Source organism: Notolabrus celidotus, chromosome 2 (assembly GCF_009762535.1).
Source record: "Notolabrus celidotus isolate fNotCel1 chromosome 2, fNotCel1.pri, whole genome shotgun sequence".
Lineage (NCBI taxonomy): Eukaryota > Metazoa > Chordata > Actinopteri > Labriformes > Labridae > Notolabrus > Notolabrus celidotus.
In genome coordinates this window covers 38,895,679-38,918,518 of record NC_048273.1, presented here as the reverse complement: position 1 = coordinate 38,918,518, position 22,840 = coordinate 38,895,679, and the positions used below count along the sequence as shown (strand labels likewise).

General features: G+C 39.7%; 1 protein-coding gene across 3 annotated transcripts in view; it reads right to left on the bottom strand.

Moving 5' to 3' along the window:
- The window catches only part of pde4ba (phosphodiesterase 4B, cAMP-specific a), a 298,471-nt gene that overhangs the window by 187,421 nt on the left and 88,210 nt on the right, over nt 1-22,840 (bottom strand). Inside the window, exon 1 of one of the 3 annotated variants that reach the window (XM_034674476.1) lies at nt 12,470-13,449. The exons of the other annotated variants lie outside the window; for them this stretch is intronic. Coding sequence (XP_034530367.1) covers nt 12,470-12,690 — 221 coding nt within the window. The 5' untranslated portion in view covers nt 12,691-13,449. Of the gene's footprint in view, nt 1-12,469; nt 13,450-22,840 lie in introns of those variants that run through there. 3 annotated transcript variants of the gene reach the window in all.

The window sequence follows — 22,840 nt, the reverse complement described above, 5'->3', positions numbered from 1 at the left end:
CACGCAGGCAGAAACATTGGCATCTTCTAATCTATAAGTGCATCTTAGGTCTACTTCCCTCTTACATCCTCACCTACAATGCGCAGGAACTCATAATCATCGATCTCAGGATCTTTTATTACTCTCTGTACTGAGGGTCAGGACTGCACTTGGAAAAAGGCCTTCATGTTTGCTGCTCCCTCGACCTGGAATGCCTTACAAAAGGATCTGAAACTTCGTGGTCTTATAACTTTGAATGCTTCTAAGCACTCCTTAAACGACTTGGAGGCTGATGCATCTGTCTGCAGATCTTTTGTTTAAATGTAACTCAGGCTGGTTTTCTGGAGGTATTTGTTGTGTAGCTGGTGTGTGCGTCTGCTATTTGTGTTTATGTTTATTGTAATGGTGCTGCTGTCCATCTTGGCCAGGACTCTATTGGAAAAGAGATTTTTAATCTCAATGAGCATTTCCTGGTTAAATAAAGGTTATAAATAATAGATACATAAATAATGCCCATTAATCTGCTCTTGAGGCTTGTGTTTTTTCATAGCATACTGATCATTTATTTCATCCATTTACTCCAAATGAAACTTGTTGGCTGTCTTTCTTTAGCATGTATTACAATGTATTTCATCTTAATCATGGGCCACTACACTCTAGCCTACCAAGGATTACATCACAGCTTTGGTAGTCCATATAGAGTGAAGTACAATAGAGGCGATGGTTGTGTGACATGCATTTCACCTCATCAGTTAAATTCAAAGTGACAGCAGTGTTAGTGCATGGTACAGTATGTTCTTTACAGTAGCTTAAAGCAACCCCTTGGACATCCCACGGGAACAAGCGCTTACCTTCCCATCAGCCCTGTGCCTCTGCATGCATAAAATGTTACATGCTGCTTAAGCTAATGGAGCGGCCCATTTGATAACTCAGAGCCAGCATCCAGCATCATGGACTTTAGTTTTATTTGGCTTCAATATCCTCCTGGACTTCAGAAATTCATTATGACGCTTCATTAACAGTGGTTGATTAAATCCAACAGACCTGAATCATGTAGCGACTCACTAGTTATGAAATTATATGAGCAGTCAGATGATTTAACAAGCCATGTGTTAATATGCACTATCAACATGTTAAAAGGCGTGAACCATGTCACCAATAACCTAACACAAGATTGTGTCCCAATACAGGCAGAGATAATTACACACAGACATGTTAACATGCACGCTGGCATGCACACACACATACACACAAGCCTGAACAATCGCACTCCTTCAGCCATCCGTATTAGTTAACTTTCTGCTCGGCTGGTTCAGTACAGGGAAACAGGGGAGAGAGTTCGAGGGTGCTGAACCAAGTCATGCAATGTTAGAGAATGAGGAGGAGGAGGACGGGGAATGGGGAGGAAGAGGAAGCCTGGTTCCAGACCTCTGAATCACCGCCAACAACGCCAAATTTATCAGTGACTCAAAAGGGAATGATGTTAGTTTGAGATTGGCTGTTATGTGGTTGGAAAAAAAGCAGAGCCATTCAGAGCATTTGAAGGCTAGACAAATGCAGTTAGATTTATAAAGCCGTGCCAGATTCAGATAATGTGAGAGCAGGATTATTTCAAATGGAGCTTGGCAATTATCCAAGGAAAAGCCACTTCATTTGACTAAGGGACATTTTTGTATTCTCATCTTACAAAATTCAGAAGAAAACATTGGGCTACTCATGTTTGTAATTCTTGCAACACCTGGTTCTTCAAAGATATAGCTATGAGGACAAGGATGCCATCGGTAAGTGTAGGTCTCCAAAGGCTTAAAGAGAAGCCAAAACCAACAAGGACACAACTTGCACTTTGGTTTGCAATCCTTGGTTGCAAAAAGACAAATGAATGAACCTCAACTCCTCTCACGAAAAAAATAAGCAAATTAATTGATTCCAACCGTGTCAAGAGGGTGGGTTTGAAACCACTATTATTAAAGCTAACATATGATATATGCACAAGGATAATTACTGACAAGAATCAGACTCCACCACATTTTGTTTGTCTTAACTTTAGCTAATGCCTGTTTTTGAAAAGTTAGCTAACATATCTGGGTAGCTTGCAAGCATTAATCATCCAATCTCATCATGTTTTCTTCTCTGTTTGCTTATTATGTTATTATTACAATGGCTGATTAAGTACAACACACAGGATAAGCATTCAAAATACCTGTTTGAAACTGATTGAAGACATGAGCAAAAAAGTAAGCCATTTTATTGACAGTTAAGTTAAGAGGAAAAGAGGAACAAGGATGTTTTGGTTTATGTTTGAAAGCTACCAAGATATATTGGCTAACAACAAAAAATTGGATAAGTATTCAATACCTTTCTGAAAATTATATAAGAAACAGAAGAAGAAACACAAAATAGCCAACTTAAAGATGGAGCATGGCTAACAAGAACAAAAACGTTAGCTAACATATCTGCGTAGCTTGCAAACAATCATCCAAACTGTTCCTCATGTCCTCTCTGTTGCCTTAACTGTTATAATAACAGCTAACAACAACAAACAGGATAATCATTCAACATAACTGTCTGAAAATGATATAAGAAACAAAATAAACATGATATAACAGCTGACTTAAAGATAGAGCGTGGCTACCAAAATGTTAGCTAACATATCTGGGTAGCTCGCGAGCATTAATCATCCAATCTCATCCTGTTTTCTTCTCTGTTTGCTTATTATCTTTTATTATAATGGCTGATAAGTACACACACAGGATAAGCATTCAAAATACCTGTTCGAAACTGATTTAAGACATTAGCAAAAAAGTAAGCCATTTTATTGACAGTTAAGTTAAGAGGAAAAGAGGAACAAGGATGTTTTGGTTTATGTCTGAAAGCTACCAAGATATATTGGCTAACTACAAAAAACTGGATAAGTATTCAATAACTGTCTGAAAATTATATAAGAAACAGAAGAAACAACACAAAATAGCCAACTTAAAGATGGAGCATGGCTAACAAGAACAAAAACGTTAGCTAACATATCTGCGTAGCTTGCAAACAATCACCCAAACTGTTCCTCATGTCCTCTCTGTTGCCTTAACTGTTATTATAACAGCAAACTACAACAAACAGGATAATCATTCAACATAACTGTCTGAAAATGATATAAGAAACAAAATAAACATGATATAACAGCTGACTTAAAGATAGAGCGTGGCTACCAAAAAGTTAGCTAACATATCTGGGTAGCTCGCAAGCATTTATCATCCAATCTCATCCTGTTTTCTTCTCTGTTTGCTTATTATCTTTTATTATAATGGCTGATAAGTACACACACAGGATAAGCATTCAAAATACCTGTTGGAAACTGATTTAAGACATTAACCAAATAGTAAGCCATTTTATTGACAGTTAAGTTAAGAGGAAAAGAGGAACAAGGATGTTTTGGTTTATGTTTGAAAGCTACCAAGATATATTGGCTAACTACAACAAATTGGATAAGTATTCAATACCTTTCTGAAAATTATATAAGAAACAGAAGAAACAACACAAAATAGCCAACTTAAAGATGGAGCATGGCTAACAAGAACAAAAACGTTAGCTAACATATCTGCGTAGCTTGCAAACAATCATCCAAACTGTTCCTCATGTCCTCTCTGTTGCCTTAACTGTTATTATAACAGCTAACAAGAAGAAACAGGATAATCATTCAACATAACTGTCTGAAAATGATATAAGAAACAAAATAAACATGATATAACAGCTGACTTAAAGATAGGGCGTGGCTACCAAAAAGTTAGCTAACATATCTGGCTAGCTCGCAAGCATTAATCATCCAATCTCATCCTGTTTTCTTCTATGTTTGCTTATTATCTTTTATTATAATGGCTGATAAGTACACACACAGGATAAGCATCCAAAATACCTGTTGGAAACTGATTTAAGACATTAGCAAAATAGTAAGCCATTTTATTGATAGTTAAGTTAAGAGGAAAAGAGGAACAAGGATGTTTTGGTTTATGTTTGAAAGCTACCAAGATATATTGGCTAACTACAAAAAATTGGATAAGTATTCAATAACTGTCTGAAAATTATATAAGAAACAGAAGAAACAACACAAAATAGCCAACTTAAAGATGGAGCATGGCTAACAAGAACAAAAACGTTAGCTAACATATCTGCGTAGCTTGCAAACAATCATCCAAACTGTTCCTCATGTCCTCTCTGTTGCCTTAACTGTTATTATAACAACTAACAACAACAAACAGGATAATCATTCAACATAACTGTCTGAAAATGATATAAGAAACAAAATAAACATAATATAACAGCTGACTTAAAGATAGAGCGTGGCTACCAAAAAGTTAGCTAACATATCTGGGTAGCTCGCAAACATGAACTGTGTGTGCAACTGTGTGCCTACAGATTAGGTATTCAATAGATCTTTATAAAAATAAAACCATATTTGTCTTGAATATATTCAACAAACACTTTGTTACTCCAACAAACGTTGACTCTGCCTGGCCGTTTTTCTCCACTAAGGCACCACATCGTCTCTTGAACAACTCATCCTGCCAACAAAGATAAAAGCTGATGAATGGCTTCATGCCCCGAACTGTTTTTCATTGAAAAAAACTAAAATCTGTTCCAAGATGCTAAAAAATATTTCATATGTGCATCAGGTTAGTGGTGGCCAACAATCCCAAAGGTCGCTTCAGTTCTGTGATATTTGTCTTTCCCATTCTTCCTGTGTTGAAATGATCCTTCCTCGTCCTTCTTTTCTCCTCGTCTCTTTCTGAAATGAGCAGCTGGCACAAACACACTGGCTCCTGCAGTAACAATAATCACGTCAAGCCTTCCTGACGTCCACACTGAGACGTTTTTGGGTGAGTCATTGAGGAGAGTGGAGAAAGAAACAAATCAATGGCAGACAGAGAGCTGAACAGAACGGTGGAGAGACGGATATTTAGGTTGACATTTAAGAGGAGGTAAATAACCCTCTGTGTAAAGCAGACTGTCGGGTTTAGCCTGGGCTGACTCCTTTGTAGTGAATGAATTCTGTTTTCCCGTTTATCTTTATCCCTCTTTGTATACATAGTGTGAGCTTGGCCTGCCCTTCATTGCTTTCTGTCCCTCTACAGCTTTCTACTTTATCTCTTAATTCCTCTCAAAGCACCTGATGGGCATCAACACACAGAGGCCAAGTTCAACAGAATCTAGCAGAGTCATTTTCTTTCCTATTGAAGCTGTAGATGAACAAGTCGAGTGTTTCAGATATGTGGGTGTGAGGATCTTTACTTAGGTGTTTGCCGGGGTCTTGCAGTTACTTTAAGTTCTTATCTATTAATTGAATTAACATTTTTACAGGCTGATTAGTGCTATTTTGTAAACAATACCAGGTTCTGTATCAGCCTCTGACATAGTGTAAGAGTCAAATCAGAGGTGTCTTTAATCAAGAGGTTTGTATTATTTCAGGCACTATAACTGGCAGGATTTTATCATTTTATTTTATATTTTGATGTTTTATATTTCTGATTTCTGTTTTTTTGATTGTTTTAATCTTTAGTTGTTTTTGTATTACTCCAAAATTGTTTTATTTCCTTTTATTTTTCTTCCTCACATTTCTCTTCCATCAATTTTTAGTTTATTTCTTATTTTAAAATAAAAATTTTAAATAAAATATATTATAAAATATTTATCCGTGACGTCACCTATCTGTTTCTGAAGAGCTGTTTTGAGCTAAATTGTCAGCAGCAGCCATATTGCTGCTGTCGAGTGATTGTGACGTAAAGAGGCGGGCTTTGAGCCTCCTAGCCAACAGCTACAGTGTTCCCACCTGTCTATCAAGTCAGCTGTGCCTCTCATTGGAAGACTCGTAATATCAATATCTTCGAAATTGTTGTGTTAAAAAAAAACACCCCCCATACAGTGTGAGCCGATCGAGAAATGAGCTATCCAGACTGCACTCGTCTTTTGTCCCAGGCTGTAAACATGTTTATTTCTGCTGTATTTATATCAGCTTTTTTGAATTGGTGTGTATGTGGTTTCAGGTACTTCTGGAGCCAGCCTCAAGCTGATCCTCGATGAACTGCAGTTTTAAGACCTCTGCATTGGACTCATATTTTTTGACTGGAGGTTGCCGCTTGACATAGACAGATTGAGAACAGCTATTCAATGCAAGTATCATAGTGTTTGTAGTGAATGCTAATTTGCAACACTAGAGTGGGCTTTTAGAGAGTCAAATGAAGTACAACTAGATACATTTGGCAATGACAAAATATGTAAAAAAAAATCAAACATGAGTGCAGGTTTGTTGCTGAATTAACCAGGATTTGATGGAGTTGAAAATAAAAAATAGATACAATTATTATTATTATTATTATTATTATTATTATTATTATTATTATTAATAATAATAATAATAATAATAATAATAATAACAACAATAATAATAATAATAATAAACAATCTTTCCTTCCTGCTATACCTAAACTTGGTATTGGTCGATACAGAGTAACCCCCAAATACCAGCAGGTCTACAGTGGATAAGATCATGCACTCATTGCTGACATTGTGTTGTTTTGACTAACATAATTTCCACTAGCACTGCTCAGTTGTTGTTCGGTATAATCAGAAGATATTTTAAAAATGTTGTTTTTTGGGGGGGTAGTTATAAAACATGTTACCTGATTTGTGCTCGCCAATACTTTGTACCCAATTGGCAACTGATACCGTTTCTGGTATCGGTAGATGAACAACTCTGAGTCATGGCGTCTGATTCAGTTTTACTAGAGAAAAAAAGTGAACAGAACATCTCTTTAAAGAGAAGGATTTCTCCTTTCCCCTAGTTCTCTCTCCTATCCGATGGCGGTTTCTTACTTTCCTCCCATTTTCCTCCCTCCCTCCTTAATGTGCTTTTACTGTGAGTAGAAAACGGAGCCGTTGTACGCTTGGGCTCACCATCAAACATTTACATCATGTGATGCACACTGGTGTACAAAACAGAGAAAGACAGGAGAGAAAGGAGGAGGGATGGCCAAAGGAGAAACAAAGACAGACATGGAATAAACACAAGAAAACAGAGTAAGACAGACAGTGCGCAAGTCAAACAAAGACGCAGACAGAAAGGGTGAAACTTAGGAAGGAGACACACAGGGAGACAAAGAGTGTAAAAGAAAGAGACAGACAGAGAAGGAGACGAGGCTACAGCGGAACAGCTCAAACAGGGAAGTCATTGTCTGAGCTCCAGTCGGTCAGGAGTTCACCAAATGCTCGTTCTGCATGGCAAAATAATGCAAGTGAGGATGGAAGTGATCAGACGAGACTTTAGGGAATGTTTCATCAGGTTTGAGTTTGGCATCAGAATTTAATTTGCAACTTCAGACCGTACTACAGTGATCAATGCCAAGGCAGTAAACAGAGAGAGGAAAAAAACAGAGTAATGAGTCGAGAGGAGGATGAACAAGATGCACTGAGACTGTTTTAGCAGATACAACAACTGTGTATCTGAGATTAGACAATATTTAAACTCTAAATGTGACACCAATAAGAAAAAATAAAAGTTTGAGTTGATGAGACTGAAAAAAGTTCCTTTAATCCACTGCCTTTAAAGCTTGCTTTAACATAGAGTTAGAGGTATAGCTAAGTTAACACTGGGAAGACAGCTAATTACAATTTTGCGGCAGGCTTTTTCTGGCCTTTTAGACTTTGTTAATCGTTTCATCTTTGTGAAGTAGTTATAATTTAAACCCTTTAGGCATTTAAAATGGATCTCAACTTAACCCTCTGTATACAACTGCAAGAACTGTCAGAAAGTCTACTACAATAAATGACAAGATATGTTTTCAAGGGTCATACGCAAGCATTTTGAAATTAAAACTAGCAAGATTAAACAAACATTTTGTTAGTCCAATGATAATGTTTTTTTTTTTTTTTTACCTCTTGGTTAAAAATGTTAATCACAAATGGTTTCACATCCAGCAGTTACACAGCAACACTGTCATTCAGCTGGAGGTGTTTTGACGGCCATCTGCTGTTTAAAAAGTCTAATAAGAGAATTCTCTTGATGCTATGTTTTTGGTCTCCACCATCTCCTCAAGTAAATATATTGATCCTCAGCCCAGGTAATGGCTCAGTTGTGCTCACTGGTGTGTGTTTCACCATATTTGTTCACCATTTTCTCTGTCATGGTGCCAAAAGAGACCTTATTGGTTATGAGAGGGTCATGACGGGCTGAGGTTAGTTTAAGGGTCTGTAGAGCTGAACAAGGAAGCAGAGTTCGGCAATGGTTCTTTGTAGATTTGTCACTTCAGGCGGCCTTAGCTAAGGATGTACCGATGTATTGGTTGAATATCAGGTATATTGGCTGCCCTCAACGTCACTAGCAGCTGTTTATTTGTCGTGTCACATCAGTTTGATGCTGGAGAGAGAGCAAGTACACTAAACTGCTGATTCAGAGAAGAGGGTTTAATTTGGCAGAGGAAGTTAACTGTTGTTTTTAAGGTCAAATGAGGAAGATTATTCATCAGAGGGCAGGTATTGTGAAAGATTGTTGACACGTTTTTTTGCAAGACATATTCTAGTCGCGTTTTAAAGGTGACATATATAAAATTGACTTTTTAATGGTTCTCTACCTGAAATATGTTTCCCTGGCATGTCTACAAACCCCCCGAGAATGAAAAAAATCCATTCTGCCCCTGTTTTGATTTCTACACCTTTCTGTAAATGTGTGTGAAACGAGCCGTTTCAGACTTCCGTGTTTTTGTTACGTAACAACAATATCCGGTCTGTCACGGAGTCAGAGCTCGGAGCTTGTTCAGCCCATAGACTGTATAAAATACAACTCAACCCCGCCTCTGTTTTTCATTACCTGCACAAATGTGTGCTAACAAGGAGCTTAGGAGGGAGGCATGCTAGTTGTAGGCTGTCTTAATAAACACAAAGGTCGGTTTTACTCCCCACGTCTGCAGATTTGAAGATATAGTGGATGATTTTTATTTGTCATGGATAAGTGCTAGCGCTAATTAGCATAGCCACATAGCTATATGCTCATAGCTGTAGCTGTAGCTGTAGCTGTAGCTGTGTACAAAGACACACGACGACATACTGACAAATAAAACAACAAGAAACACTAAATCTGTGACCAATCCTTCAGAAAGGTCCTGCTGCCTTTCTGGCAGAGGTCGGTTTTACTCCCCACGTCTGCAGATTTGAAGATCTAGTGGATGATTTTTATTTATCATGGATAAGTGCTAGCGCTAGTTAGCATAGCCACATAGCTACATGTTCGTAGCTGTGTACCAAGACACACGTCTACATACTGATAAATAAAACAACAAGAAACACTAAATCTATGACCAATCGTTCAGAAAGGTCCTGCTACAGGCGCCTCTCCATCAGGATCAGATTCAGAGGGTTGAAGTAACGCGATCTCTGAGCAGCTGTGTATATTCAGCCAACATGTAAACATTAGATCAACGTGCTGGAGAGCCGAGGCACATCCACTTCCGGAGGGGGCGTGGTCAGAGGGAAAACAGAGTGTTTTGATGAGGAATGAAGAAGAGGACTTTTCAGGCAGACCAAAATCTGATTTCAAAGTGTTTTTTTGAGCATAAACTTTAAAGACATGTTTTGGGGACCTCTTAGACCAATATATATTGATGAAAAAAGCTTGATATGTCCCCTTTAAGAGGGACTAGTAGAAACTAGTAGGAACTATTTAAATCGAATCTTATACATTAAAGCAAACGCGGACTTGAAGAATTACAAGAGATAATGCAAGAAATATTTGTATTAGAATGAGCAATTGCAAAGTTCAGTGCATCTTTAATTATAGCTGCTTTAAACTTTATGACATTTTATCAAATAACTTCATATTATTCTATTTTTTATGAGGTTAATATTTTGTTTCAGTACAAAAAAATAAGAGAAAATGGATTTGCATGCTCAGTCACATGGTTAAAAAAATGAGGAACATATGGCGTCACAATTGAGATTCTTCTAAAAAGAAACTTCTTGTGTCTTTGTCTCTTAAAGTATTCTAATGATAATTAATGCAGTGCTACATTTCAAAGAATATATCAAACTTGACTACATTAGAACTTTTTCCAGCATTAGAAAAGCCTGAACGAGGAATATGAGCAATTTATCATCCTTTAGTTTTTACCCTCAGAGGTCCAGCACAGATGGGGTGACAGAAAAGAGTGTGTACCCTATAGGACTCCCAGAAAAGGTGAACATATCAAAGGGGGAATGAATATATTTGGGCTGTTCAGGGTGTAGTTAATGATTTGGGATGAAGGGAAAAGAGTGTAGTGATTAATCTTTTATTTAACCTTTACCTTGCATGTACTGTGTGCCTGATTAAAAACAAGCACCACAGATCAGTTTTAGACACCTGGTACTTGTTAGCAAGCGCTGTTATCTCCTTAATTTTCTCCACGCTGTCCTGATTACCAAACAACCCCTCTGGAGACGACTGCTGATTCTCCCCTTTGGGCTCATTCTGCCTGTGTGCGCTCTGCTTTTTCCATTTTTAGCTCCTTACCTGTCACTCTAACAGCATCACAATGAGTGAGCAGACAGACCTGAGGCTCGCTGAAGGGCGCTTTATCATGTACATGGATGTTAATGGGCCGGGCTGGCGGTTAATGGCTGTAATGGGTGTTGTCATGTCCCCGGCTTGAGCCCATAAACTGTGGTCTTATGAGAGCAAACAAGGCAAAAGGACACTGCTTACATCTTTAATGATTTTTTAAATGGAGCCATTTGCCGTGTTTTTTTCTTGTATTTTGCCCCTGTACCCACCCAACCCCCACAGATCTCTCTGCCAGCTCAGAAATAGGCTACACAACAAGAGAGAGAGACAGAGAGAGAGAGACGGAGAGAGAGACAGAGAGAGAGGGAGACGGAGAGAGAGAGACAGAGAGGATAAACATTAGTCCCTGTTCTGGAGAGAGGAGGCATCAAGACAACCAAGGAATAAAAGATCCAGCACATTTACAATCACATACGTATGGATACAGCGTCAAAATATATGTATATACTCAAACACAGACCAAATAGCAATGCACACCCATGGATAGAAAACACATTTGCATGTATTATCTGATTTCCATCGTAGAAAACAAGCCTGCATGTAGACATAACACACAGGAGCTGATTCATATCTGCACTTATTTCCTTTCCCTCCCTATCCCACAACACAGGCTGAGCCAAGCCCATTTTATCACTTTGCCACATTTTTATACAAGTAACCCATTTCAGGAGTGTGTATTAATAGGCTTCTTCAAGGGTTTTCCTTTGAAGGTGATGGTTTCAGATTCAAAAACCCAAGGAAATAAAGACAACAAAGCGCCTCAGCTGCAACAACTTGAGCTGTGTTTTTGTTTGAGGGACGAGAGTCACCTTGAGCTTTCGTAGTCAAATCCCAGCCGCTCTTTTCCCCTTCTCTAATCCATACATTGCATAACATAACCAGCCCTCCCTTCCAATCTACTGAGGAGCCTAACTACTGTAGGATACAGAGGTTGACTCTGGGAAATGAGTGGGGGATGGGGTAATAATTGATGCGATGAATAGTAGATAGTAGAACATTTTTGACTTCATGATCTTGTTAAACTGTGAAAGTGAAGACTCTGGACTTCCTCCAGGAAAAGTGCCAAGAGGAATAACATCAATGTCACTGCCACGGAAAAAACAGGACTGGAGCCAGGCTGCGTGATGTGTATCATTGCTGTTAGTTTGTGATTTTGTGTTTAGCATGTTTTGTTGTGTAGACGTCCATTTGTCCATCCGGGTTGGTAAACCAAAAAAGGTTAGGGACCACCGGGTTACATAACCCACCTTAGACATCCTCCACGTCACCACACCCATGCAAAATAAGAACTGATGCACACACAAGCACACAAACACACTCATGTCACCCAGACACAGGGCAGGAAACAGCAAAATGGAGGACAAGGGAACATACTGAAAGTGATTGTAGTCCATTATGTAATTCTCTAACCCAGAGACAAACCACACCAGAGCAGCGCTTTAACTCATCTTTGACCCCGCTTGTCACGTCAAAACTGAACTCATCATTTCTCTCCGGGATGACCCACCTGTTTTTAGTCTCTCCCTGATTCTGCGTGTTCGTATTTTCTCACCTTATCTGGGATTTTTTCCCCCTTATTTCCTCCCCTCCCCCCTTGTTACCCTGCTACCTGTCTTCTTACACAATTCCCCTGTCAATCTCTCAGCTCTAATCCCTTTTCAATTCCTCCTCTTCCCTGTTTCTCCTCCAAACCAACCACTATTCCTCCTCCTTTCCTAATCTTCCCATCTCTTCATGCCCCACCAATTCAACCCTCATTAAGTCTCTTGAGTTTCCTCTTTTCATCCACATCCTTCCCCTCTCCATCTTATCTTTAATCCTCTGTCACATCACTAAACCCTTGTGCCTTTTTCCCTTCCTGTCTGTCTTCTTTCAGTCCATCTCACCCTTCTTTTTTTAAACAACAGGTCTTACCAGGTGTGGGCCACCGTGAAGCGCCGCCTCTGTCTGATGCTCTTGTTGACCATGAGCTTTCGGAAGAGACGTGGAGAGCTTCTCGGGGACAGTTTCGGGGACGTGGCGCCCCTCTTTCCTCCCACACCTGGGATCTTCGGAGGCTCCAGCTCCAGGTGCATGTGCTCCTTGAACGTCCGGATGCAGGAGTCCATCTCTACACTCAGCTCGTTGGATGACATCTGACTTTCCTTTTCTCTTTCAAATTCTGCCCCTTTGACTGTCCGTATTCAGTCACATCAGCTGGTTCTGATCTCCTCTTGCCTTATCCAGTGAAGGGAGAAGTTCACACTGAAGAGATGATGAAGCAGAAATGTATTGAGGCGACCTCACACGCAAATGGTCACCCAGGAAAAGGCCGGCTCAGACATACCTTTTTGTCGTGTGTTACCTCTTTGCCGTCTTATCCCCACCTTTTCTCTCTCTTTTTTACAGATTTAGGGATTATCCAGCCAGCAGTCACGCCTTCTTCCTCTCGCTTTCCTTTCCGAGGAGCTTTACCCTCGGCAGGGTCACATCCAGCTCCCTGCTGGCGAGAGGAATTCCTCTTCTCAACACTGACTCTCTTCCATCCCTTCTTTTTCCTCTATGTCCGTCTGTCACTGCCTCACCTCAGTACCCACTCTTCCTTTTCTCAGTCCATCCAGGCGGCTTGATGTTGGAGGATCTCCCTTATGAAACATTCAGAAGGGGCTAAAAACTGCTCTCTGCCTCCTCCTGTCTTCCTCTCCCTCCATCAACCTCTGCTTGACTGACCTCCGCTCTCTGCAAACAACCCCCCACCTTCCCCCCCTAAAGGCACTCCCGGTGTGGCACAGAGTGACTCCCACTATGCCCACTAATGCCTCCAGTCAAACCCCCCCTCCTCTTCACTCTGCACACACAGCGGTGAGAGGAGCACGGCACAGGACTAATGCTTCACTTGCTGGTTCATTCAGAATATACACAAGCAGCTGAGAGCAGGCACGCAGTGAGTGGAAGCCACGCCCCCTCCTGTTCCTGATTGGCTGGAGGTTGTGGTGACGACAGGCAGGCAGGCCCAGTAACAGGTTGTGGGATTTATTATTTATTTTTTGTTTGGTGGGGATTTGTGGTAATATTGCAGATGATGTTTTGACCTTTATTATAGCAGGCATCCCATGAGTGCAGGGCCAAGAAAAAAAAATGGCTATTTAGCCTCAGGAAGGAGGCAAAGAGCTTAGTGAGAATCAGTGAAGAGACACATTCACAATGCCTAAAGTTCAACTCATTCAAAAAAATTCAATAAGGCATGCAATTATGCCTGTATATGATAGTTACTCTGCTGTAAAAAGGAAAACACACATTTACATGCAAACAAAGCATTCTGTGTGTAAATTACTTCAAGTAGTAGAAGTTGATAAGGTGTCACTTAAAGAAAAAAAAATCTTATAAAGACTTGACAAATGATGAAAGCAAATGAAACTTGTGCAGCAAAGATAAATGAATCAAAAATAAATAGTAGTTAAATTTAGTATAATGCAAAACAACAAATTGGTATCCCTTCTTTCTAGAGCTTGTTCAATTTTATGTCTTTCCCTTTAAAGGTGACATATCACGCTTTTTTCATCAACATATATTGGTCTAAGAGGTCCCCAAAACATGTCTTTAAAGTTCATGCTCAAAAAAACACTTTGAAATCAGATTTTGGTCTGCCTGAAAAACCCTCTTCTTCAGACCTCCTCAGAACAGTCTGTTTTCTCTCTGACCACGCCCCCTCAGGAAGTGGATGTGCCCTCGGCTCTCCAGCACGTTGATCCAATGTTTACATGTTGGCTGAATATACACGGCTGCTCAGAGATCACGTTACTTCAACCCTCTGAATCTGATCCAGAATCTGATCCTTACGGAGAGGCGCCTGCAGCAGGACCTTTCTGAAGAATTGGTCACAGATTTAGTGTTTCTTGTTGTTTTATTTGTCAGTATGTTGACGTGTGTCTTGGTACACAGCTACGAACATGTAGCTATGTGGCTATGCTAACTAGCGCTAGCACTTATCCATGGAAAATAAAAATCATCCACTAGATCTTCAAATCTGCAGACGTGGGGAGTAAAACCGACCTCTGCCAGAAAGGCAGCAGGACCTTTCTGAAGGATTGGTCACAGATTTAGTGTTTCTTGTTGTTTTATTTGTCAGTATGTCGACGTGTGTCTTGGTACACAGCTACAGCTACAGCTACGAACATGTAGCTATGTGGCTATGCTAATTAGCGCTAGCACTTATCCATGATAAATAAAAATCATCCACTAGATCTTCAAATCTGCAGACGTGGGGAGTAAAACCGACCTTTGTGTTTATTAAAACAGCCTACAACTAGCATGCCTCCCTCCTAAGCTCCTTGTTAGCACACATTTGTGCAGGTAATGAAAAACAGAGGAGGGATTCAGTATTATTTTATACAGTCTATGGGCTGAACAAGCTCCGAGCTCTGACTCCGTGACAGACCGGATATTGTTGTGACGTAACAAAAACACTGAAGTCTGAAACGGCTGGTTTCACACACATTTACAGAAAGGTGGAGAAATCAGAACAGGGGCAGAATGGATATTTTTCATTCTCGGGGGGTTTGTAGACATGCCAGGGACACATATTTCAGGTAGAGAACCATTAAAAAGTCCATTTTGCATGATATGTCACCTTTAAAGCTCCTGTGAGGAGTTTTTAGCTGGTTACGAATCAGTCTGAAATGAACTGTGATGTGATTTTATGACGAGACCATCAGCAGCAGGACTGAGTATTTATTAATTGTGGATTATAATGCAAGGTAGGTGTCAGACGAGACGGCTGAAAGCATGCTAATGAAAGACATTTTAATTTTCCACTGCAAGAAATATTCAACTGTTTAAAGACAGCAGGATATGTTTTCTTGGAAAACAATACTAAGATCAGCAAAGACAGAACAGATATCACTTTGGCCACTGGGGGCGCCAAAATCGACCCAAACAGACAGCTTTCTATGGGAGCTTTAATATTATGTTTTAGCCTTGAAAAAGTCACCCTAATTTGTCTTGAAGGTCACAGACAGGTATATCTTTTAATTTGTGTGTAGATCTAAAGGATGCTGAAACTGCAGGAGGTTGACTTTCAAGAAGCCAGACTATCAACACCAGATTTGAGTTGAAACAGTGTAATTGGATAATGCATATATAAAAACCTCCCTGTCTGTTTTATCGCTTGGATGATAATAATCCTGATTCATTTAATTTAATGTGGCCTAAAAGAAGGCACAATATAATATACTGTCTTTGGAGCTGCCCCAAAACTTATAAAAATAAAGTGTAAAGGTCAACAAACTGTATCCATTTTTATTTCTGTTAGGTTGCCTGTCTGCCCTCAGGCACTTATCCTTGGACTTCTTTCACCAAATTTAACTTTACTTTCACTTCAGGTTAACACACTGTATTGCAACAACCTGGGAAAAAACAGAGATACCTACAATTGAACATCAGTATCAAACTCTTCTGATAAATAATGAAAAATACAGAAAATTGTTGGAATATAAGGACTGTTCTTTCAATTTCTTGAAAGTAACCTACGATGCTGTACAAATATTTGAGAAAATGATGTAGCTGCATAAAGACAATATTATAAGACTCAGCAAAAGAATCATGATATATTATCGTTTTCTTATTTTTTATTGTACTGTTTGTTTTGTGTTGTTTTATGTATCTTTAAATGTGCATCATTTGTATCGTTTTTTCCAGAAAAAGCACATCATTTAAAAAAATTACTGTATCTTACTGTGAAATTTAGTGTGTAAAATGCCTTTTAAAACACAATTTTCGTCATCTAAAAAGTAAGTTGCGTCTAATACATCAATGTGACCAAAATACCTGTGTTACTGCATTTTACCCAGAAGTGCTTAAAAATGTATATGACTAAGTAAAAGACCTATTGGAGCACTGGTCTGACTGAAAAGACTCTTTAATTTAAGAAAACAAGCGACCCAGTTTCAAATGGTCGAGTGCAGTGGGTCTGTTGATACCTCTTAACTATCAACATCACTGTAGTAGCAGTAATCTGAAGCTCGGAGCGCTGCTGTAAAGAACTGTGGACTCATAGGTGGGGCCTTCAGGAGCGGCAGCAACGAAGCCACCATGTGAGGCTGCAGGAGCACCATAAGAACCAGCACTTGTTAACATTTTCTTATGTTGTTTTTTGACTTTTTTGTAGTGGCATATTTCTTGCATAGTTTAAAATGTAACTTGGATAGTTAGAGTCTATCTGGTGTTCTGACATGTGGCCATTGTCATCCATATAAGGAATAATCATATAACTCACAAATCCCTAGTTCATTCTACATTAATTGTTAGAGTTTAAACCTCCACAATGCCTTTCCTTTCTTTGTCCAAACTTGACACCAAACAAAACACCTCAAGCTTAAACTATGTCATGGTAAAAATCATCCACCCACAACCAACATTTTTACTAGGTGAAATCCTCATATTAATTTCAAATGGCTTCTACAACCACCACAGTCTGAGTCCAGCTACTACTGTACAAGGAGCTGGAAGGGCGGCAATAACAGATCCAGACATCTAAAGCTACACATATAAATAGAAACTGCACATTGCTGGACTCAACTAAAGTCCCAACACAGGAATAGTTTTTTGGGAGCACCCCAGAAGTGAGCGGGGTCCAACATAATTGTGGACATATATTCTGGTTGCTAGTCTGTGCAGCTTCTTTCTTTCCTCTCTCCATTTCATGAAAGTTAATATTGTCTTTGAAGCCTGTTTATCACTGAACATGTCATAAATGTATGACATGAGTAAAATCATTACAATCAATCAAATAAATAAATATCCACATTAATGGCCCTCCACTCAAACTGCTTTAAGCCCCCATTATATTATCTGAATGGAAGCACACTTGCAATGACATTTCTACTGTATAAAAAAAGAGAGAAATAATTGATGGATTCAGTCATTTTGACTCATCCCCCCACTCACAAAGGACTTCTTTGAGTGATCAGAAGAAAGGAACGAGGGAAATGCCCTCAAGGTATAGAGAAAGGAGGAGATTTAGGAGAAAATCCAACAGAAACATTCAGAGAAGAAAAAGAGTGACAGAGTGTTGAGTATAAGAAATGTGAGCCCTCGTTCGTCTGCTCTGTGGACTGATTTGTTTTGGTTGTGAGTCACTGATGATTCTGAGCCATCGAGGCATGGAGTGCTTTCTCACTAGATGCTTGCCAATAAAGGCTTTGAAAATAGTCTCTCCAAGCCTGTATACAAAGAAGAAAACACTTGTAGTAATGCAAGGTGTCAAGGGAGCACAGCAGATAGGAGTGTCGTTTCAAAATCAGCCAGTGATGCACGGCATTCCCTGGCTATTTTCCATGTGTCACACTCTTCTATCCAAGAACAAATGATCAGTGCTTCACAAACAGGATGCTGGACACAGATATAACAGACTAGTGTTGGTGTTACTGACTAATATGTACTAGAAACATCCACTAATTGTGGGCGAAGCAGTTGGGATAAGTGTGTATCAGCGTCCCTTAAAAAGTCCACAGCCCCTCTAAATGTTCAGGTTTTGGAGGTCAACATACTTTCTAACCTCTACTTTAACAAAAAAACAAAAGAAACATGAAAGGCCAACTCCACTCACTCTTTTTTCTGACTTAAACTTCTTCCCAGGGGCACAGGAGTCTCCGTTTTAAGGTTTGCTTGCACGCCATTTGGTCTTTGGAGTGCAAGAGGAGTTACCTGAGGAACTAGAGGACTCAGTCACTTTGCTAAGGAGGTATATCAAAATAGAAGCAAACATAAGCAAAACTTTTGATTTACAAAGTCTGCTGTCAGTCCAAAGAAGGATGTTGCTTGCAGGAAAGGTCAAAAGTTTGGATATGGCAGAGGAATGGGGGAGTAGGACAGTGAGTGGCGGTGTACAAAAGCAGCTTGGGCTCGTCTTTCCCAGGTATGGTGACAGAATCAAAATGTCAGAGACTCAAATCAATACTCCCATGGAAGATTGTAGAAGTGAGCCCTGATCTGATGAAGGAACCGACCAGCTAATTTGGAATGGTTTATGCATTTGCAAATGAAAGCTGAGCTCACACAAAAAGGAAGTTTGCCGGTCAGTAAAGAACAGAAATCTTAACAACCATGAGTTCTTATCATTGCAGGCATAAAGAAAGAATGAAGGCAGCATTTGTGCCCATTGGGAAATCACTTGATGTTCCCATTAGCATCAATTTGAAGGAAACTCTGCTGGAAGTGGTCAGCAGCCATTTACATTTAGAGCTTTTGAGGTTGGAGTGTGATTCTCTTGAGCGGAGCTTTTAGGGCGCTTAGCCAGTCGAGGATTTTTGTGTAAAAAATCTCAAATGTTGCCATGGGTGGCGTAGCTTTCCTAACAGAGAGAGAGAATCGACTCGAGACAACACTTAATTGGGAGTTTCCTTCTCTCCTCTCAGAGAGGAAAGGGACACAGCTGCAAATTTTCAAAATCAGTTTCCACTGAAGGACTGGCGGGAAGCAGCTTCAGCTGAGATCTGAAGGGAGTGAGGCATCGCCACAGGCCACTTAAGAGGTGATCATACAACCACTCTAGGAAATGTAAACAGGAAGCAGTTCCATCATGCCGACATTGAAATCTAAATAAACTATTGCATTTCCTGCCAACAAAGATAACCTATTTTCCGAACAGAAACTACCAGCGCAGGAGCGAAGCAGTGAATACAGAGATCAGCTTCACGAACAGGACAGCGGAGTAAGAGTCTCCTGGTTGAGTTAAAGAAAAGACAGGAGATAACAAGTCCAATATATTCATCATCTTGGAACTATGAGTGTCTATGCAGAATTATGCATCTGTAGATATTAATTATGAGAGTACAATCATAGATTGTATAATAAATGGATGTAGTATCTGTGAAGTCACCCATCTGTTTCTGAAGCATATCATCAGTGGGTGCCATACTGAAAAACGCTAAACTCAACCTAACTTCTGTCAAGCTAGTGTGAGGTAAAGAGGCGGGCCTTTAGCCTCTTTGCTAACAGCTACAGTGTTCCCTCCTGTCAGTCAAGTCAGCCATGTCCTTAATGAGCAAAACTCATAATCACAATATCTTCTGAACTGCAGTGTTATTACCCCCCCCCCCCCAGTTTTTAGCACTTCCACATGGGCTTCATATTTTAAGACTGGAGGTTGCTGCTTGGATGCAATTAATATCTGGAAAATGCTTATTAAAAAAAATGTGAAGACATCAAATCTAGATAAGAAAATGTCAACCTAACTCTAGCACGATTAGAAAAGTGAGTGCATGAGGTGAACAGAAAACCAATGCTAGCAAGCCATTGTTAAAAATGATTTAAAGGTGACATATTATGCTCTTTTTCATCAATATATATTGGTCTAAGAGGTCCCCAAAACATGTCTTTAAAGTTTATGCTCAAAAAAACACTTTGAAATCAGATTTTGGTCTGCCTGAAGAACCCTCCTCAGAACACTCTGTTTTCTCTCTGACCACGCCCCCTCAGGAAGTGGATGTGCCTTGGCTGTCCAGCACGTTGATCTAATGTTTACATGTTGGCTGAATATACACGGCTGCTCAGAGATCACGTTACTTCAACCCTCTGAATCTGATCCAGAATCTGATCCTAACGGAGAGGCGCCTGCAGCAGGACCTTTCTGAACCATTGGTCACAGATTTAGTGTTTCTTGTTGTTTTATTTATCAGTATGTCGACGTGTGTCTTGGTACACAGCTACGAACATGTAGCTATGTGCCTATGCTAACTAGCGCTAGCACTTATCCATGATAAATAAAAATCATCCACTAGATCTTCAAATCTGCAGACGTGAGGAGTAAAACCGATCTCTGCCAGAAAGGCAGCAGGACCTTTTATGAAGGATTGGTCACAGATTCTGTGTTTCTTGTTGTTTTATTTGTCAGTATGTCGACGTGTGTCTTGGTACACAGCTACAGCTACAGCTATGAACATGTAGCTATGTGGCTATGCTAATTAGCGCTAGCACTTATCCATGATAAATAAAAATCATCCACTAGATCTTCAAATCTGCAGACGTGGGGAGTAAAACCGACCTTTGTGTTTATTAAGACAGCCTACAACTAGCATGCCTCCCTCCTAAGCTCCTTGTTAGCACACATGTGTGCAGGGAATGAAAAACAGAGGAGGGGTTGAGTTGTATTTTATACAGTCTATGGGCTGAACAAGCTCCGAGCTCTGACTCCGTGACAGACTGGATATTGTTGTTACGTAACAAAAACACTGAAGTCTGAAACGGCTCGTTTCACACACATTTACAGAAAGGTGGAGAAATCAGAACAGGGGCAGAATGGATTTTTTTCATTCTCGGGGGGTTTGTAGACATGCCAGGGACACATATTTCAGGTAGAGAACCATTAAAAAGTCCATTTTGCATGATATGTCACCTTTAAGTGTGAAAAGGAATGGCCATTTCGTTTTGAACATTAGACTTTTATATCCTTGAGGAATACAACATACAGTAGAAGCACACAACAGGCCCTGCAGACAGCTCCTCACCGTGCTATTCTCCTGTGGACCTTGATACTGATACCTGTGGGATTGCAAAGAGCTACATTCTCCAAGATGTCTGAGGCAAACAATAAAATTCAAAGATCTATTCATTAAGACCCAGAGAAAGATAAATACAACAATAGTTTTTACTGAATAATAGTCAGAGCCAATAAAAATAAATAAGACAAAGACTGTGCAGGCAAGCTTATGACCCAATAGAAAGAAACAACACAGCAGTGTTTAGCTAAATGTTTAAAGGAAGCTCACAACTACAATGTACATAACGTAGATAATCACTGTTTCAGTCCGTAAGGCGTCTGGTATTGACTATTCAAGACTACAAAAAGTACAGTTGAGGCTAACTGAAATTTGATCAGTTGCAGGTATTTAATCCAAAATTGGTTTCAGTATTAGAGAGACTGAAATGTCTAACCACATAGTGGCACAACAAGAAAACTTAGGGATTACTGAAGCTAACTTTTAAATAAGCCATTAAATGTTTTGAGGTATTTTTATGAAAGCAACCTTTGCATGTTGCTGCAGGAAATGTCAAGTCATCCACCGGGGACAATAAAGCTCTGTTTAAAATGAATGGCACTTTATCCATTTGATGTTAAGATGTCGCACTCTGGGCCGTCTATCAAACGTTAGTATCTTTGAAGAGATCCATCCTTATAATAAAAATAGAGATGTGTCTGCATCTTTAAATCATTATACCTTTAGGGTTTACAACATTGGTTGAGCATAGTGAAGATGTCTTTTTGGGTTCTTGGATACAGTGATAAGTATTTTTGCTCTTATTTTACTTTTTAAATGATTCATTTGATTGAATATTTAATAAACCAATGGCAGCAACCCTAAGGCACATTATGCCTCGCTGCATTGTACTTTTTTGCTAAAAGGGATACTTGTTCTTTTTAAAAAGGGATTGTATGAGGTTCTTGTCAATAGTAAGAGTATAGGCCTCATGGGATGCCGGTCAGTTTTTCCCCTTTGTTAAGAAACTGGCACAGATGCTGAACACCACTTCTGACGAGGTCAACTCTACCATGTTATTGAGCTAATTTTATTTAAGTCTCAACCAAATACCAATGCTAGTGTAAATGTACTTTGTTTGGCATTGTTTCAGAGATGCAACACGTGTTCCTTTGCCTGCTTTTTAAAATAGGTGTAATAGAAAGCCTATGATGAAACTGACCAATCAATAATCTGCCAAATGTCCAATCCTCTCTTCTCCACCTTGCTGGACATATAAAGGGTTAAAAGTTGCATAAGGATCCCTCCTGTCACTTTCAATAATGTCAAAACACCACAGAAGGACGGTTCTCTCTGTTTGGGGTTGCCTCAGTCTTTGGCTTCCACGTGAAACCGGAGCAGTGCAACCAGAACACCCGCAGGACCTGTGTGTGTTTTGGGAGAGACTCTTGCTTGTCTACATTGTAGGTGTGTTTATGAGAGTGAGGATCAGATGCAGGGGGACTGATGTGGAGTGTGTGTGTGTGTGTGTGTGTGATGGGTTTAGGCCTGAATGAAGCATCCATGGTTACATAAAAACGGTCTATTCCTCATTCAAAAGGGGCTCAAGCACAAAGCAGATAATAAATGTTTTGACCTGCAGCTGCTACATAACCAGCAGCTGGTGACTAGGTTGAATAGAAGCTTTGAATTATTGATTTATTCCTATGTATGCCCAATAAAAGGCAGATACAGAGGATAAAAGCTTTTATAAATTGCGACAAACTGAATGCAAAATATCTGTAAAAAGAAAGAGAACAAAAGCAAACTGGATCAAAGTGGTTTGAAGGGA